General features: G+C 29.6%; 1 protein-coding gene across 3 annotated transcripts in view; it reads left to right on the top strand.

The window, feature by feature from the left end:
• LOC126840948 (protein furry) overlaps positions 1 to 21,443 on the top strand; it is a 78,318-nt gene that overhangs the window by 40,280 nt on the left and 16,595 nt on the right. For all 3 annotated transcript variants that reach the window (XM_050577042.1, XM_050577043.1, XM_050577041.1), the window contains exons 20-24: positions 4,010 to 4,174; positions 12,226 to 12,359; positions 13,366 to 13,473; positions 14,219 to 14,353; positions 16,217 to 16,560. In XM_050577042.1, coding sequence (XP_050432999.1) covers positions 4,010 to 4,174; positions 12,226 to 12,359; positions 13,366 to 13,473; positions 14,219 to 14,353; positions 16,217 to 16,560 — 886 coding nt within the window. The remainder of the gene's footprint in view (positions 1 to 4,009; positions 4,175 to 12,225; positions 12,360 to 13,365; positions 13,474 to 14,218; positions 14,354 to 16,216; positions 16,561 to 21,443) is intronic.

Below are 21,443 nucleotides of genomic sequence, written 5' to 3'. Positions count from 1 at the left end.
TACTTGTTACTATATTTGTGATGACTCTTTCAAACGTAGTATTAGTTTACGGCGAATAATAAAAAAAATATCGTACTTATCGTGAGTTAATTTAAAGCTTAGATTGTGCTAATTTTCGTAGCAAGTCAAATTGTACTTTATCTATAAGTGATAAATGAAACGTGCTACTTTTGTAACGAGCGTCAAAAAGTATGTTAGTTGAGATATTATTTTTGTTTGATGTGGTACATTAACCTATTATGTACCATTAGTATTTACCCAACGATCACAACGCCCATTTAAAAGGTCGTAATAGTTATTAAATAAAAAAATAGACAGCATGGTTGTTTTTGTTTTACGATTGTATTCGCAGAGTTAAAAAATATTATTATGTCAGGTACCACGTGACCAAAGTAAAGGTGCACATCATCTACGGTGTTGCATTTAAGGTGTTTTTTGGTATGTAATAAAAAAAAAGCCTAGTTAAAAACGAACGAACAGCTGCCGGTCATATTATTCGTGTCGTATATAGTTTATCACGAACACATGGTGTACCTTTTTTCTTGTTTTTTTATCATTCGGCCTTTATTTTTTATGGGTGCTAAGTTAGAAAAAACGCTAATGCCTCGTTGGCAACGAGTGTTTGATATACTCGAAGCCATACCTCGTGTAAAGTATTTGAATTGCTTAAAATATAACAAACAATAATGTATTCGAACTCGGTAGGAAAGCTAATGAAAAATAACAATTGGCTTCATTAATTTACGGTATTCGGTGTGGTCGAGGTCGTGTGAGATGAACAAATCAAATTTAATGAGTGATAGAAACATAACGAGCATATTTTGTCATCCCTGTTGTTCGAGAAAAGAATCACTACTAGTGAGTAGGTTGTAAGCTGTCGTCGGAGGTTGTTTTAATCGATAACGGATTTGAAAATTTGACAGTCATAAATTAGTTTTTAAAACGATGCAATGACCAGCACGGAGTCAAACAAAAAGTAAATTCCACGACTTTCCTTCAAAAACGCTAAAATAAAAGTTGAGTAAATTATTGTTTGGTCGCGTGTTAATAATTTCTGTCAGTGGCAGTGACCCATAGTTCAAGCAGGCCCCGGACACTGATAAAAATGAACACGGGGAAGATACTTATCACACAAAAACGAAGCGGCCATGTTCCAAACCTGCTATAACCATAATAAATTATACCTATACGTTATTATTTTTAGTTGTATATAATTTATTATGATTATAGCAGGTTTAGAACATGGCCGCCACGTTTTTGTTTACATTTGAAATGACCCTTCTGCTTTCATCTATTATGTGGTTCAAGTACTTGTAAGTTATTTTTACGTCTACGATTATAGTTGGACTTGCGACATTTTTTCCCCTCGATACCAAATCATGTAAGCAGAGCTAAAACGCGGACCAAACAAACGAGGATTACCATTACGTACGTTGTTTCCACACTAGAATATCAAATTTTGAAACAAATATTACCTATTATCGTCCATAACAAATTTGTCCAATACGATTAATTAAGGTTGAAAATTTAAGTTTATAATTTCGACCGGCGTGAACAATACTGCATTCTACGCCGTTGTTGGTTGCTAATTGAATTCTAATAAATCGAACACAACATCAATAATGTTTTCGTTATTGTTTGTCATGTTTTGAAGCTTTAGAAATTCACTTGGGGTCCATGCCGTTCTCCATTGTCGCGTTTTGTTCCAAAAGCCAATGAAGACAATACACGTCTGACGCAGTCAAGTATTTCTCTCGTTTTTCGAATAATAGACAAACAATTCTTACCTTTCATACTTAACTTTTCGTTAACTCTTTTACTCGCAAAATTGTATTTTACAACCTGTTGTAGCCATTATTACTTTTTCAACAGCTATATATTTCTATTATTATAACAAAATGGTTTTGTTCACGTTAACTTTTATGTTTAAAGGTATTTTACGTAGGCGAGTATATAGTTGTTCTTATACAATAAATTGTAATCCCTTCTAAAGTTGAAAAATATAGTTTAATCGAAAGAAATGGCGATGGTCGTGTTCGATGAGGTGCCAAAATGTATATTTTTAAATACGAGCACACCTATTCGTGTTACAATCCTGCTGACAGTTGGAACGAGTCTGCAGTGTCCTTGTTGCGGAAGCTGTCTTTCCGGCTATTATAACAGACCATCAATTCACTTAAAACCGCTCGCAAGTCTAAAACTAGAAATGAATTCAATGTATTTAATATTGTGGTCGTAAATCACTTCATGTATACTCTATGTTAGCTATCTCTTACGATCTGTCGGTCTCTTCCGCTAAATCTAATAGATTGAAATTACTATAGTCTATAAACACTATTCTATTAACAATCCATTGTATAAGTACTGGTGGACTTTGTTATTAGGTATTTACGTTAAACTATATTCTGATTCTGTATGATAATATAATTTGATGACTTAATGATACTTAATTATAAACCTTAAATGTCTTCAATATGCCTGTTTATTCCAGAATATTTTTATTTGTAGGCATTCTTCTTGTATATTTTGTGAAAAATCTGTGTGATGTATATTATTTATTTCTGACAAGCTGGTGTGTCTGATGTGTAAAATTATGGTCTTTGAGATAGCGTTTTACTGACATAACATGACGATGATAAATTAAATATACTAAAGTCACTAATAAATTATATAATGTTAATTACTATAAAACAAACATATAATATCATGACTTAAGATTTTGGCTTTTCAATTTTTCTAAGGTAACAGATAACCACTTCAGTGTTAAAAAACGACAGTGTCGTGCGTGGTGGAATATACTTGTGGGTCACGAAGATTCAACAAAATATGCTTTAACTTTTGTGAAAATAAATCTTTTTCTATTCCGTCATTTTTTCAAAAATTCATTGCATTAGAAAAATTTTTTTTAAAGAAGTAAAAAAGATAACTTTTTATTTTTAAAACTGCAAAAAAAAAAATCAACATGGCCATTTAAAAGATAGTTCGGTTTCCTGAAAATGTTGACTGGTCCATAACAAGTTTAAAAAAAATAATTTTGGAGTTATTACCGATAAGTACGGTGGGTTAGTGCGCATAGATAATGTATTATTGCACTTTTTTCCGCATGTATTTTAATATATTTATTATTTTTGACACATAATTTTTATATTTAGAAAAAAACAGAAAAGAAAAATATTTATTTTCAAAAAAGTTATAGCATGAATTGCGAAATCCTTGTGATCACACTGAAAGTTCTATTCAGGTTATTTTATTTTATAAAAAAAAGAAGTGCCTTTGTACTTTACCTTGTATCATCCTTTTAAAATTATGTTCTAAAGAAAATGAGGTACTTTTCACTTCAACCTTTTTTATAAATACTTGCATTATATTCCCCATTAATTATAAGCTACATTTTATTTTTTATACTTTATTAAATGCGCTTGTAAACCATAAAAGTAATAATATTTTTATTCGAAAAACACAAAAATGAAAGCAGACCTCTATAATTAATTACTACTGCGACCATTTTCTAAAACCTACTACAGTATGTTGAAATTATTTTTTTTTTCATCTTCAGACTATCGTTTTAATACCTCAAATTAAATTTAAACTGCCCAAAAAAAGAAAAAAATGAGCGCATGACAAATGTCTTTTTTCAAGTAATTGTCATTGTGGTAATCACCAGACATTTTATTTTGTGTTATTAAGTTCTCTAAGGTTTGTCAACAAAAGATTCTTTCCGTTCAAACATTTTCTTCGTGATTCATTGTACAGGCTTTTTGAAATATTTTAAAGTTATTAAACTTTAAAGTATTTGACGTTAAAGGATGCAAACTCAATGTGCAAATGTACGAAAGGAAATTGTTAAAATTCCAAATAATCCAATATAAAATGTATATTATTTCATTGGAAATGAAATTTGAGTTCATTTAATTTAAAAATGATTCGACCTATAATATAAAATATATTGGTTATCAATTTTAGTTACACTCGCATTTTACTTATCTATTATTATATTTTTTTGTTTTAGGTGATGAACGAGTTGAAAAGTCATCGGCAGATACGTCCTCCGATACGGACAAAAATGCAGAGATAGCAGATGTTCTTTTGTGTTCGACATTCTGTCAATCTCAATTTAACTTGTCTCAACAGCTTGCACAAATACATCCCGAGTTGACGATGCCAATGTTTTCAGGTAAGCCTTCATAAATGAGAGTCTTACTCGAAAGTCCCAATCATTTTTTCCAAATTTATTGTGAACGTTATTTACTGATTGACAGGATTTCTGATTTACATTAAATATAGTTTCAATCAGGTAATTGTATTCATAAATTTTGCCTTATCAAACATAATAATTTGCTTTTATTAACTATTTACTATATAACACCACAAGCCAGTAGCTTATTCCTCATAGTAAATAAAGAATACGAAACGTTGAAAACGCAGTATTGTTTTGAATAAGTTTGTAGTAAAAAGATAGTGTTTCTTTACTTACATATTAAAATAAACTTCGACTTTTTTCTGTTTTTGGTTGAAGCCGAAGGAAATGACTGCTTTAAAATACATCATAAATAAAGATGTTTTTATTTTTTGACATAAACACTGTTATTGAAATAGAATATTTTCTACAAAAATGTGTATTTTATTTTTTACATGTGTGATTGATGTTGAAAATTTTGATCAAATTTTGTGACGATAGCTAGTTTTTAATTTTGTTGAATGTCTAAACTGTCAACCTTTATAGCTTTGAATGCCACGGGAATTGACATGTTCTTCTAAACACATTGGCTTTGTGAGTTAATATTAATTTAATATTAATAATAATGCAATTTAAATCTACCCTAGTTTCAAGTATGTCGTTCACTAGTAGAATTCAGTATCGACTATCCTTGCATAATTTATCTTTATTTTGATATATACGAGTAGTTAGTTTTAAGAGTAATCGGGAAACAATTTATTTAATTATTTTTCAAATAACTTACAATAAGTAATTTGTTTTTAAAGGATTAATGTAAATTAAATTTAATCTTTTAGTTATGTTTTTCGCTGGCGCTGCTTCCTGCAATAAGTTTTTGTTATCTGATCGAATGAACATTATTAAGAGCATTATCTTTAACATAATGTTTATAAATTCCGTATTATTATATCATTATTAAACAATCATCTAAAGATTATTAGAATATTTATTTACTGGTGGTGTTACTTAGTATACATTTTACCAATTAAATGCATAACTAAAACAAAGTGCCTTGAACTCTTTCCAAAAACGAACTTTAAAACATAACTAAAATACTGTAATACGTACTATAAAATCAATAAAACTCTTGAATACCAGTAATACAAATTTTAAAAATAATTTAACTATTGAGTTGATAAAATAATTAATTGGCACCCTCTTAAATTATTACTTATTAGCTTTGATGCGCTACTGAAAACATATATTTGTGTGGTTTGAAATAATAATATATGTATAAGTTTGGTTTTAATAAAATTAAACTAAAGTAGTCTGATCAAGTATGTCATCTGTGCCCATCTGGTATAAACGTTTAGTCATTAAACGTAAATAATAAGGAGCTTAGATGTTCAACATTTTTTTGGGGAAAAACGCAACGTCGTCTTAATCTTTAAAAAAATTAAAGGATTTCTAAGTGAACAATTTTTAATGGTTTCATATTTCCCTTTCATTTCGAGGCGCCGCAGATGTTTGTTTTTATTTTGTGCTTAATATTTAGTTACGTTATTGATAATTTTTGTAACTTGTAACTCGAAACTTATGATTAGACGATAATTATTAATTATCTATGTACATATATTTACTTTTTTAATTTTTACCACAAATTATTTTATAGATTAATATTTTATTATTAATGTGCACCGAGTTTCTTTATATCGTTAATGAGTTTTACAAACCGTTAGCTTTCTAATTACCGTACATCATTGGTAAACTTTTAGAAAAACCCACTATATTACCTATGAAATATGTATGTGTGCAACGTCATTGGTTTTCATGACTAAAAATAAAAATTCTTAGTTTGTTACTTTGAATATTTTTCCGTCAAATTTTTGTCATAATGAAATGAATACTATATTTTTAATTACTTACATTATATTACCTCGTATGTAGTAGGTTAGCATGTGTTCGTTAGAAATTGCAGTTTCTCATATTGGACATATTGATAGTGCCTATTATTGAATAGATAGGTAGTCGTAAGTGAGATAGTTGTGGTCTATCCTCCAACGATTTATTATTTCTTGCTATTTTGGTAATTGAATGTTTTGACGGACGAGTAAGATTGATTATTTATTTTATAGTTTATTTTGATCGATATTGTTGATACATCTTTTGGATTAAATGTAAATAATTGTTACCTTTAAATCGTAAAGAACTTGGAGGTATAAGAATCGTGCGAGAATAAAGTTATTTTATGGTTAACTGCGGGTATTTGTATACTAATTGGTTTTCTCAACATTTTGGATTCTTAGTTTGTTTTATTTGTACAGTATAGTACTTTATAATGAACATTCTGAATTTATTTGCCTACAGGACAAGTTTGTGATAAGTGCTTACGTGGCGTAGTACGAGTACGAACTATTAATATAGAATTCATTTACAAATAATAATCATTTAAGCATAAAATTATCGAATTGGGGAACTTTCTTGTGTTGAGCTAAGTAAAATATCTTGCCACTTTCTGGCAGTAAACACGCTCAATTCATTGTGTATAGCATCATTCGTTTAATTATATGCACAGATTTTTATAATATTATACTTTTAATGGCTCGGTTTTTATTAAAGACTCTGTATTGTCAATTATGTTCCAGCTAATGCACACATGAGCCCCGATTGTATTGTATGTTTGGTATTACTGAGTATTCGACATATGTGTGTCATTCATTCGTGCACAAGTGTAATTTCATTTTTAACCAAAAAATCTGTCATCGTCGTGAAAAAGTATACTGGTGCATAAAAAAACACGTTAGGTTTTTTATTCATATAATTGTAACAAGTATTTAATAAATGTACTTGAGAAAATTTTTTTTTTTTAAAGTTAAATTTGTGAAAAATGATTTATTGCTGTGCCCAGCACATTTTCTAATCGATTCACCTATTAGTCTAAAATCGTTTACAATTAATCATTATAACTATTAGTTCAATAAAAAGCTGTACGCCTTCTTTGAGAATAATCATTAAACAATAAACATTTTTTCCAATATTTTACTTAAATTTGTTCAAAATATAATTTTGAGTACAATATATTTTTTTTATAGAAGTTTTCCTGATATTTTGACTAAATCTATAAATAATGTGTTTGTGTGTTTATTTTTACATTGATTTGAGTTCATGAAAACAGAACAACGTCGTACGGATGCTATAAAAACAACCATGTTTTAATCACCGAATTGCGAGTGTAGGCAATCGTACAATTTTTTTTTGTATTGTAATGTAATGTTTTTATTTATTCTTTCATTTTTGTTTTTATAACATATTTTTTCTTACAATATTCCTAGTTAAACTTGTATTAATTGATACTGAATATTTTCAAGCTTAAAACATTAAGATTTATATTTTTGGGAATCCGGATTCCCATATTGTGAGGTAGGCTTTTGTATTTTTATACTTAATAGAATACATGGTATGTAATTTGTTAAGTAATACTTATTGATGTGTGTAATTTTTGTTCACAAGCTATCCAATTAATTTTAATGTGGTGTTCCGTGTATCACCGTTTATTGTATTATAACACGTTTTACTCTTCATAGGCAGCATAAAAAAGTGTTGTCGTTTTTTTAAATTATTAAGTACCTATCTAGTAGGTGGCCGACAAAATAGAAGTTACAGGGTACACGTATAACAATACCTTGATGCAAGCACGTTAATTTAATTCCAGGATTTATATTTTTACTACTGTATGTGTAAAAAAGAGCACTCATGCTACTTGGTGCTTAATACAACAATCTGTGTTCTCTCGGTACATTCTTTAATATTATAGGTTTTAAGTTTTAATGTATCTGTATTATTATCTTAGTTGCACAAAATGTCTAAAAATTAAGACCATATATAAACCATACATTGATAGACAACTTAATACATATTTTTGGCAACCTAATTTTAGACTAAAACCTATTTAACCATGTATTCGTTATGTCCTTTATGTTATCATAACGGTTACTATATTTCATAGGTCTTAAGCGTGGATATAGGATTTTTATGGTTTTGCTAATAATTCTTCATTAGGTACTTCAAGGCAAGCAAAAGTTAAAAATATGGATAATTTTAATTTTTAATTTTTAAAGTAGGGTTTTTATTAATATTCTACTTATTAGTTTGCACTTTACTAGTGAACAGTAAATTTATAGTTCAAATATATGGTAAAACCAATAATAAGTTTGAAATTTGAAAGTAATCATTGCCAAATGCTTTAAAGTAGATATCAGGTAACTAAACATATCATAAACCAGGCACAGGCACATTTTAAAACCATAATAATCATTATAAGTCTAGCCATCCACAGATTTGTGTCGTGCCTTTTTTTTCATTTTCTTGAAATCTATTATTATTTTAAAAGTTAGTACGCAGTAAAGCCGAGGACACCAGTAGTAGAATAATGTAAATATAACGGTTCTAAAGCTTTAAAATATGCTGCAGTTTCTACTATGCTTGCTACTTACTATACATAGAACCACTTCAAAACATTAAGGAGTAATTTAACTATTTTCAAATTTATTACTGGGTTTATATTGTGGTTTATTTTTTATTTTTTTTACTTTTAAGAAATAAACTAACGATTCATCTTACTTATCTTATAAATTTAAAAGTTTGGCACGGACATGGAGTTTTCAATTTAATACTAGTATCACTAAACAAATCATTATAAAAACGATTTGTAGAATTAGTTTTGTAGAATCAGCTTTTTATTCTATGTTATACTACATAATACACAAGGTTGTTGGATTCGATTTGCGAATGTTATCAAAACCCATTTGATGTATTTAATGTTCGAAAGAAGCGAAATTGTTTTTGAGTGGTTTTCCGCTAAAAAGGGTGTTATTTGAAAACTATTTATTAGTTTTCATCTTGCGTTTAGTTTCTCAACTTTATTTGTATTAATTCTTTTTTTTTTTTTTTTATAACTAATTATTTGGATTAATTCGCCAAAAATAATATTAAAAAAACAACCACTAACGTTAAGATGATTGTATGAAATCATCTTATATTTCCATAATTGTAATATTTATAACAACTAGCTTAATATTAACCCGTTTTATTATTTTTTTGTAGTAATCGTAAGGATTTAAAAATCTTGGGTTTAAATAGTTTTATGGACATTGTAAAATAATTCTTTTTATATTTTATCGTTTTTAAATTTCTTACTATTATAGCATACTTACTAGCAAGGTATTTAATTATTTCTTTTTTGTATAAACTTTGTATAAATGACTTTAAAATTATATTAATTATGTTACTAGTTAGAATGCTGTTACTGTTAGAATTGTATCAATTTTGTTTTGAACGCCTGTAGCTTGTTTACTCGTTTTTAATCCCAAGATTTCGAACAGCAAGTCCTCAAATAAAGAGTAAACAAATTATGACATAATAACCAATTCTCATTAATATTATTTTTGATTGTTAACGCAAAATTATTAAAATATGCCGCTGTTCAAAATATAATTAAATTTTACCTCGATAAAACCAACAAACTGTAAAATGAAATTGGATAATTTTGTATAAATTATTTTAATTTAAAGCCTATATAATTAATTGCCCATAGTTTCTCAGAATAATTAGAGTGTCTAGTTTGGAAAACTGTTAGTTGTTCTTTTATATCCTTAAGAATTTGCAGAAACATGATTTCAGGTAAAAAAAAATACGGTTTCACAGATTGTTCCTCAGAAACTTAGTCTGAAAACTTTTACGGAATTAATAATGTGTTTTTTTTATTAAGTGTGACTGAAGTATACATTTTATCATTAAAGGTTACCTTGGTAATTTAGGTACACTTGTGGATAACCGTGTTAAAACAAACACCTTTTTTCTGAAACTGCTATGCGGTAATATTACTTCTCTTTACCTTCTGGCTAAAATTAATTATCCAGCTCCTTTGCGTTTCTCTTATTCCGGTTTTCTATTCCATGTCCCGAGCATCACACAAACTACGGTAATTTCTACCCCAATTATGTTAGGTGTGTTTCTTTTGTTCAATAATTTTTTTTTTCTAAATTGTTTCTATAAGTAGTATGAATTGTATATAGTACTGTAACTGGGGCTTTTATGGGCCCGTTATCTAATGAATAATAATAATAATAATAGTTTGTCTTGGTTCGGCTTGACAATTTTTTATTTTTAACAAATACAACAACTTCTATGATTGATTTTATTATAGGGTATCTTATAATTTCTACACCCTGTATACACCGTAATGTACTTATCATACTTGTAAAACCATTTATTTGTTGAACAAAAGTATGGTTTAAATTACGAGTTTTACATATTTTGTACTTAGTTTTTAATGTGTAAAAATGGGTTAAACGGGTAGCTGGAATTTGTCTAAAATGTTGACTGATTTTAATAACTTTCGATTTTTTATTTGGATATTTTTCTCAAAACATCTACTCTAAATCCATATGAAACTCGTTATTGTTATACCTGGTTTTAAAATATATTTGCTAAACGGATTGAGAATTGCCATGTAAACTTATTTAGAGTCAAACTCGTCGTTAAGATATCTCATAAAACGGTAGAATAATTATATTTATGTCACAAACTCGTTACTTAAGCTTTGTGAGTTTAGCCTTTACTTATACCAACATATGTGTTAAAACTTAATGTTGTTGTAAACTAAAATTGCTTATGATTTATACTTTGTGTATTACTGTTGTCGCTTATTTATTTATTATACTAACTACTAGTGGTGTTGAGTACACGTATAGTCTGTATCTATATTAGTAATATAATTAATATTAATTTTAATGCATTTTTTTTTATCATTTGTTTTGATTATATGTCGAGGTTAACTTTAATATAGTATGAAAAACTATATACCATAAATAATTTATCAATATTTCAGAAATAATAATGCCTGTTAGTCCTTGATATATGAGAGGTTTGTCGTTTATATGTTTAAGTTTACATAGAACCTATAAGCAATGATTTGGACTTATAGATTTTATATTGTAGTTTTATTTAAAAGTAATAATTACTTTTCGTTGATTTGTCACGGTACTATTTAAAACCTAAACGTCTAGTTTTTATTAACTATCCATAACAAAGAGATAATGAAAATTCTGATAAGTAAACCGAATTGAAAACGGGTTTTATGAAGATGATCGACTATGGCGGAAGTGGAAAGAACGAGTTTTTTGATTTAGTTTTTCGCAGTCACGCGGCCCTAAGCTCTTGCGGTTAGTAGCGTGACACTGATTTATGACCTACGATATAGTTTTTATGACCCGGTCTAACGTTGGGGGACGTCGGTTGAAATGATTCTAGGGTAAAGATAGTCATTTCCGTATTCTATTCCGAATGACACTATCTAAGTATTATATTAAGGCCACATTATCAACTATAGGCCTGCTAACGATAAAAAAAATCAATACTACCCTTCCGTTTTTTTATCACCTTTTGACTCTTTTTCTACGGTTTTTAGGTTGTTTTCGTTTAGCTTCAACAACTATCTGAATAATATTAAAATATAAAGAATTTTCCAGCTTTCTGTATGATTCCCGATAGGTACGAGACGTTTCCATTACCTTCCTAAAGCTATTATCGTGAAATGAAAATACGTCATATTGTATGTAAATTGTTTGCTATGAATATGTGAAAGCTTTCATAGATTGAAGTATTGTTAACTCGATAATCTTCGGATGTATCCTTTTTTTTGATTTGCTGGTGACGTTTTGAACTCATTGCAGAGTCCATTCTGGAGCAATAGTCACCGTTCCACTGCCGTGACTATAATGATATAACTGTAAGTTATGTCATGGTGACTATACTGACCACTTTGTTTGTTTCCTACCGTTATTTGTGTTCTTGTTCATTTGTTTCCTTGACCAAGTGGTGAAAATCTACTATAAATTATTCCAGAATCTGAAGTATCAACCATTTGTTGGACGTTCACATGTATATTAGGCCTACTGTAGACAATTTAAAGATAATATATTCTTTGGAGTTATTGAAAATGTTGACTCATTCAGTACTAAGTTGTTATGATTCCACTGCATTATTACATTATTAACACTGTGTTACAGAAATCACATACAGATTTCAAACAGCAAGACCCGAAGTCCGTCAGTTACTGCTACACTATTTGGTCCCTTGGCTGCATAACATGGAGTTGGTCGATCCGAATGTACCTCCACCGAATCCTCTGTCGTACTTTCAAGTAAGTGATCCATTTATAATTTATTAACGGTTGTTATTTTGGCAGTGTGGCTTGAAACTAAGCATAGTTAACAACATTAAAATTATACGTAATACTATATACTAACAAGTATATAGACAGTATAGACAGTGTTTTTTATGAATAACAGTTCAATTATATTGTTATGCTATATAACTTATTTTGTCAAGCTTTATTTTTTTTATATAAGTAATGTTCTATGCAATTAGAATTTCTATTTAATCATCCACCTCTACTTTATTAACAATTTTTTTAATTAAAAATAGTAAGATCTGACTATGTTGATAATTTTTATGTTTGTCATAGGGAAAATAGTTTACAGTGAAATATTAAAGGAGCACACAACAAAAAAAACATTTTTTTTTTAAAATTATTATTAAATCTTAAATTATTGTAGTCAGAACTATTAAAAACGATTTGGTCAAAATCTGATGCAAAAAAAAATATTATTTAAGGAGATATTAGGATATTTAGAATAGCCGGGTGACGTCATTGGGCTGAGCTCGCCATAACTGCATATCTTACACGTGTAAAGTAGCTCGCTTTACTCAATGATTTACTAACCTATACATTTTATTTTTGATATTTCATTTACACATAGAGCTCATATTGATTATTGAGCATTATTTACATATTGAACTCGGCCCAATGACGTCACGCGTCGTTTTTCAATGTTCCATAACTCATTGAATATTGTGAGTAGGAACGTCAAACCTTTAACATTTTTCTTAGAATTAAACGTCCTTTAAAATTTTAAAAAACTTATTTTTTGTGTTTTGTGCTCCTTTAAATATTCGAACACAAATATATTATGATTTATCCTGTAAAGAATTCCCAGAGGAACTTGTTCTCGAATCGTCTCAAATATACATTTTTGAATTATAGATATGTTTTTAGATTACTATTTGTGACCTGGAAAGTCAACTGACCGTGTTATACATTTTTTACAAAAAAAATTTAATCATTTTGTCGTTGTTATATGTTACAGTATTATCCGACAGAAGGAGGTCAAGCGAGTTCTTGTCGTCGTGAGGGCTGGGGATCTGTTGAAGCTACCGAAATGGTGCTGAACAATTTATTTTATATCACGGCCAAGGTAACTACGTTATAAACACATATTTGGGCTCCTGGCACTCGAGTTGGTGCATTTGGTTGGTTAATTTTCATAAACGTACCGAATGGGCTTTATAATACCGCGAGAGTGCTGTACGATGTATCACATATGCTTCAGCAACAGAATACAGTAGAGAAATATGTGCGACAAAGCACTTTCGATGATTCTGTCCTCACGAGACACGGTACGATGAAATCAGGGATGGAGAATTGATGGGATTAAAGTAAATAGCTTTGGATGACAGATTGTTATAAATTATAACATCTTAGTTAAGTGTACAATGGCATACGACGCGACGGCGGTAGCCATGTATTATTATCGGTGTCGTTGTGTCGCTATACAAAATTGAACGTTTCCAAATATGTAAATCGATATAATAATAATATTATCTCCCCAAAAAAGACATGTTCTATGTTGTGTATATTTTACTTAAAAAGATTAATTGTATCTTACTACAAAATAACGAGTGTCTCGAAGTTTGATGTTTGTGTTTATAATGAGTATAGGTTGTAAACTCGATGTAAACGAATTCTAGCAATTAGGTACTACAGTTGAAACACGTGTCACATTAATTTAAAAAGGGCTTAAAGTCGACAAAAGCCGTTGATTGGTGATTAAATCTTCTAATGATTTTTAGGGATAGGAACTAATAGGAATTAATTGCAAAAGCTGGGGTTTATTAATGTTTTATCTTTCGGTTACCTAATAGTTTTTATCGTTTTTACAGTTTGCCGATGAACATCCCAAGGATATTGAGGACGTCTGGGCTACTTTGTGCTTGTGCTGGCCGAACAATTTAAAAGTCATTATCCGGTATTTGGTTATTATGAGCGGTATGGCTCCCCACGAACTCCTACCATATGTAAGTGTTACGACTATAAAAACAAATATATATATATATTTAAAACCAAAGTTTATGCGTTTAATATAACATACAAATATTTCTTCAGTAGAGATAAACACGTGCCTTCATATTTCTCGATCCATGTGCAAAGGCGGCTGTTGTCATGCAAATATTATTATCGCCGTGACTTTATGTTTACCGGAATAGCAATTCAATTGTATGCTATGCGTAAATTCGCATGATATCTTTGTAATTCGGTCATCTTTAGCAGTGGGCAATCCTATAAATCACGTACAACGTTATCCCGTTTTCCCAGTATTATTTACACCACTGGGGGTATTTTTTGCACTTCAAAATTAGTTGTCATTCGAATCCCATAGGTGCTATAAGTGATTTACTCATTTACTTTAACGGTACATTTTCTCTTCATTGACCGCTAATACGATCAATGTATTTTCTCAACAAAATACCATTAAACAACGTTGTCACGATTTAAAAAAAAACTATCTATAAAATTCATAGTCATTCCACAATGATTGGTCTTAGGGTTAAAGTTTTTCTCAACTTCATTAAATTTTACTAGTTAAATTGAGTTCTTTCCTCTCTCTCTCTTTTTAACTTATATTAAGTTTTTTATGGGTCTTCGAATAATTTGTTCATTTATTATATTTAACTCCAGTATAGTGTAGTAAAATATTTTGATTAATTTATATTTTCACTCTGTATTTTTAGTTTTATAGAAAAAAAATAACATTTTTGGGTTTTATTAAATTTTTAATGCAATCATATCTCATGACATGATTACAAATTGTCAATTAAAATTAAATGCCGTGAATATTTCTATTAAACAAAATTACTAAGGTAAAAATGTATTGAGCCTTATTTGATAACAATTATCCCATCTCTCCCTAAATTAGTTATATAAAAAAATTGCCTTTTTATTTTAGTGTAAGTATAGTGAAATTTACTGACGGTTATTCTTGATTTTCAATTAAAAGTAATAATATTTCATTTAGTAATTTTAGATGAAATCATTTATTTTTATTTTTCCAAGTGAAAATCGCTACAAATTACATTTTTCTCGAGACTTAAATGTTTCTCAGAAATATTATCTCGGCGCGATCTTTTCATGCCGTTGTATGAGATATTATCTTCTTATGGGTTTAAAATAGGATCAATGGTACGAAGTTACCAAAGAGAAAAATAGTAAACACAAACCTCGCATTACTTTGTATACCCTGACCGGTAAATCCGTTTTGATTAAACCATTAAAATACTATAACATATGGCTACTGTTCACTTGACGTTAACACAACCGCTGTGACACGTAAAGTACGTATTTCAGTTAGATTACATTTTAATATCTACCTAGTAAGTGACTGTATGTGATTAGAAAAGTTTTTGCCTTTAACAATCTCACGGTTTCTTTGATCGATTTGAAAAAAAATCAAAATTGCATAGGGGTTTCAATCACAATTTTAATTGATTTGAAGTATAGACAAAAAAAAAATACTTACTTAATTAATGAACGTTATTATTATATCTTAATATAATTGAGTATTATTTTAATTATATTCTAATTATTTTCGAGAATAGTATGGAATGCGTAAATTTAGATTGGTCAAATATTTACAAAAAAAAACAGTCATGATATAAACTATAAATCCATATTTTTACAAAAAGAAAAACACCATCTTCCTTGTGGATTTCTAATCGTTCACTAAATGGCGCATTCGGCAGATTGAAAATACTTCATGATGTTCGGCTAGACCAGGCATTAATCCTCTTATATTTTTACTCGACTTTGAATGAAGTCGAATGTAATAATATGCATACAAATACGTTTGAAAAAAACGAATTTCCCGTAATAATCGGTTGCAGGCAAAACGTGTGACGTTATATTTGGCTCGGTCCAGGCCAGACAGATTACTCGACGAGATGATGACCGAATTGCAAACTGTGGAAACCCTAAATTGTCTTATCGAACGCACAGAAACGCCGCCTTTCTACCGTTTAACTAGCATGAGAAAGACTTCTGGCATGGGAGTTGGTCCGACTTGTACCAGCAACCCGACCGCCAACTCCAACGGCGGATGTTTGTCCGACACGGCATCCACCACCAACGTGAACGAGAATGAGACCGAACACACGGTGTCTCATGCTTCTGCCGGCATGATACACACCAAACGGCACAGCGGTGATGATCCATCCAAGATAAACGGCGGGTGAGTTTGTGTTTTACATAATAATTATATTAGCACTTCTACGTATAAACGTCAAATTGTACACCGTGTAGATACTATTTACATGACCATATTGACTATTGTATAGGTACTCGACACGTGTAGATACTCTCATTGAACAGATATTTAATTTGAGTATTTAAATAGTTTCACAATTGAAGCAGCGGGTACCAAAAAGGTATGAGTGGCATTTTTTTTTTTTAAACTAGCTTTTGGATCATACTATATTTTGACGACGCTGTTACACAAAGATAAAATGTTCACCGCTTAAATAACGATAAACCACGAGAGTTTTAAAAAATAAAGACCTAAAACGAAATGCGCAAATGTGACTAGAATGGAAATTGAAATATGGTTTTTATTAAAATTTGACGGTATAAATATATTTATTCAAAACATTTATGAGGATTATGACTATACCGTCCAACAATTTATTAAAGCGCTTTTATCAAAACGTAATTGAGTTTTACTAAGAAAGTCGTTTTTTGACGATGTTAAAATTACAAACATTTTGGTCCAGAACTCATTGCCGAGAACGTTTAACAACAAATATGGAAATTCAAACTAATGCAATTCGAGTTGCCGAAATACGTTTTTTTGTTACATAATGTTTTATAACGTCGAAAATGGTGTTACAAACAATGTTCAACCGCTAGCTTAAGTCGCTTAAATAAGAACCAGGCCGCTTTTTGGTCACGGTAGTGCGTACGAAAGATAATAAAAAGGCAAGTCCATAAAAGTCTACGTGCTTGACTTTTGCTCTGGCCGGACGTTTTGATGTCCCGGCCACTGAATACTGGTACAGACTACAGATAACTGATAGTCTCTAAGGACCTCTAATACGGGTCGGGACACCGCATCCGTTGGTATAAACGTTGTGGTCTGTCTGCATTTGCCTGTGGTGTTGGTGAAAGTTACATTGATCGAAATATCCAAATAAGACCTTTCTCATAAAATGTGGCTGTGGCCGTAGTCGAACTTCACAGCATCCCACAAACGATATTATAATCTTAAAGAACTATGTAAATAACGATCGACGGAATAGTCGAGTTTTAGTGCAAAATATTGCGTTCGGATTGGCGGCGAAACTATTTTATAGTCATCACGGTTGAATGCCATCGTGTATCATTTGATTTTTTTATAGATGTTCACAAATAGTTTTTGTATAAAAAAAACGGTAACCTTGGATAGCCATTTTTTTAAACACTAAAAATTAGATCTTCGCATCCCCTATTAAACTGTTTTTTTAATGTAGACTTTTATTAGTTGTATTTACACACGTCATTACCTTCAACTCAAAATGCAATTATGAGTAGTTTTTAAATGCATCATGCAAAACAAGATTCTATATGTTACTGTTATACTCGTTTTTTAACTATTAGCAAACAGAATATTTTTAAAAATATAGAGATTGCCATTTTAATATTAAAAGTCGATATCCCTCATGGCCGATATATCTTCAGACCAAAAAAAGTCAGTTTGGAAAAAAATCTTTAGCGGCTTCGAAAATCGCCTGTTTTTAAATTCGCTGAATATTTTAAATAAATATAAAACGTAAAAAAATATTACATTTTTTTTCCGTTTTGGCTGTGTGAAACAACGATAAGAGAAAAGTCAGTTTAAAAGAAAAATGTAATAACAAGTGAAGATTAATTGAAAAAGGAACAATGAGAGAGTATATGGATTAACATTTTGCGGGAATTCAGTGACATTTATTTAATACTATTACGTGTATTGTTCAAGTAACATAATTCGTAATTTCAATTACTCCAAAACCATAAATGTGTCAAATTTATATAATAGATTTTTAAAAAACAATTATAAAATATTATTGGCCCACAAGAATAAGATTTAGTTTAAATTAACTGTGGTATTACAATTTAATAGCATATTATAATGTAAATAAGTTGTTTATAGAAGAGAAGGAGAAAATGGGTCAGGAGATAAAAGTGCCATTGTGTACTTTATGTAAAAAAATCTTCTTAAGAAATGTTTAATACAACAAACGCTAGTTTTATAAAAGCGTTGTAGAACAAAATATCATACTAATTTCCATCATAAGTAATTTGTAAATTAAACTTGGGTGTATTTTTTTAAAATATTATTTATGAATAATATCAAATAAAAAATGAAATATGCAATTCAAATGTTAATAATATTACGATAGGAATACAAATTGTAAACTTGTAAAAATATGTCAACTGTAGTATTAAATTTGAATTTATATTAAAACGATTTAAATTTAAAATACTACTTAAAAAATCATCCCCTAACAAACAACTTATGCATAAAATGTTTGTTTTATTTTAATGGTAATTCTCAATTATAAATAGGTAGATGGATATTTAATTAACAATAATAACTTTTTATTTTATACTATTATACTCCCAATAGTATTGGTCTATACTAATGATTAAATTTACTATAAACGTTAAGAAAAATAAGACGAAGAAAGAGTTAACGTACGACAAACGAACTTTGTGAACCCTAATGTCTATTTTTTTGTTGTCCTATAGAAAGCTTTATTTTGGCACTGGCACGCCTATTTGATCAAAAATTACTTTCAATTCTTCGTTTATAGCGCAATAAGCCGGTGAATGCACTCTAATTGTGTGCTCGAGTGATTTTCCGAGTAAATGTTTCTGAAATGGTTTTAGATAAAACTCACAAAGGTCTTCCGAAAAAATATAATTAATATCAGTCACAAAAACCTTTATTATTTTTTTTTGTTATTTTTTATTTAAAAAAAGGGTAGATGGTAGTGTTGTATTTTTTTTTTGACAAAAAGCAAAATAAAAACAAAAACATTTAAAATGAGTAAAAATGTACTCGCAATCGATTTATGATTTACATATTTTCCAAGATTACATAATATTTAGAAAAGTGCAAATTAGCTGTTTAAAATAGTATTTTTCACAGTGTATTTTTTGTATTTTTAGTTAGCTACTTAATACGCTTTCTATACTAACTAGCCACGTTCTTTACTGCTCTCTCGTGCATTTTCTTATAGAATCTACTCATTGGGAACCGTCAACAATCACGGACCGTCTCCTAGGTGTACACAAATTTTCTGCAAACGAATTGTTTGAAAACACTTTCCCTAATTAATTTTACCCTTTCTCCATGGGATTGTACTCTTGCCAGTTTATTTAATTTGGATACTGGATAGTCCGTCTCAGTAAAGACCACCTTGGATACCTTAACTTTCTTTAAAAGCCCTTAAGCCGCCTTTCTGATGATATCGTTTTGTTTTAATATCTAAATTCTGAAGGGGACCTACTTGATTTCTATATTATTTTACTAAGTTGAATTTTTCTTTTGTTAGTTATTTGACAAGGTCAAATATATTTGCATCTCTCCAATAGCCCAACCAAATTGACAATAAATTAAATATTTTCGATTTGTTACGGCTATTGAAATGTATAATTTTGTGTGGTTAACCCAAATGTCTATTCTCTGTGATAATGCGATTCTGTTGAATATTCAGCGAACCTTTATAAATAGGAACTTCTCTGTATACACGATTCTAAACATAATAATATATTCTATTCTTCTATTTATTTCATATTCGCACTCAAATAGCTGCAATCTGTGAAACTAAAATCAGACTTCTTCATTTGCATAGAATTGAGGAAAAGGGTTTTACAAAATATGCAGATTTCGCTAACACGGTACATAATGCCTACTCTCCTTAATCCGTGAACGTGACAACGTTCCCGCGAGGCTGGCAGTTATGTCTGCGTATGCTACCCTTCCTTTGAACGTGTATAATGTATACACCTGCGTACACTAGTAATAATTTCGACTTCGGTGAAATGCTTTGATGATTAAATGGCAATTCGTCCTTGTATGAATAGAAAGCGATATTAATCTCAAATCTATTTGTGTGTATGATGCATATTATGTTATTAACGGTAATTGATAATAATTGAGTTCATTATTTGATTAATGGTACTATATAGATCCACTCCTTAATAACTGACGTCTGACTTTAAGCCGAGTAATTAATTTACAAGGATAAGGAGAATACAATGATCTAAATGTCAATTAGCTGTAATTAAATCATAAAAAATCGAATTTAACTCAAACAAAATTTATCGTCACTAACACCGTCAAGTAATCAACCGATTTAACACGTATAATATCTGTAAAACCAATTTTTTTGTTTTATGTAATAAGTTATTTATAAAATGTATAAAACCATAAAATGCCAGGGTGGTATGACCATTAAAAATTCTTGTAACGTCTTACAACTATAAATCTAGTAATTCGAAATTGTGAAATTTGAAGTTTGAACTTTAGTACCCACACTAAGCTGAGAAGATATTGGTCTTTTCAGTGAAATGTTTTTTTATCGATGCTTTCTTTCAGTTAATTGCGTTGTAAAAAATGACACGTAGTATCATTGAACTGAACATAAAATAAATAGTAATACAATGTAAATTGACTAGTAAATAGTAATATCTTAAATAATGCATATTTTATTTTATTAAATTTTGTTTCTTAAAATAATTATTTTACTTGATATTCGCATTAGTAATTAATTGTTCTAACCGATGTATTCTAATTGCCACTCCATTTCCCACATATCACAATCCTAAAAGCAATTATCTGTACTGGGATTACCCTTCTGTTCCCTACAAACGCTTGATTTGTTACCTTAGACAGCCTAGATAGGTTAAATTAAAGCACGCGAAGTAAACTAATAGTTATGAGGGGACGCAGCTTTATATTATGTGTTCTAAGCTTTATACGTTTCAATTTATTAAAACTAATTGTAAAGGCGTTTGAACCTTAGGTGTGTGAATTTATTGTCTCGGTAAAACTTCAATGTCAGTGATTCATTTTTTCTGTTGTAATTGCTC

Source organism: Adelges cooleyi, unplaced genomic scaffold (assembly GCF_023614345.1).
Source record: "Adelges cooleyi isolate 19-005CV unplaced genomic scaffold, UGA_ACOO_1.1 ACOO_flye_CR_arks_rails_tigmint_CR_PRNA_376, whole genome shotgun sequence".
Lineage (NCBI taxonomy): Eukaryota > Metazoa > Arthropoda > Insecta > Hemiptera > Adelgidae > Adelges > Adelges cooleyi.
The sequence above is the reverse complement of the archived record's forward strand: the minus strand, read 5'-3'. Positions and strand labels throughout refer to the sequence as shown.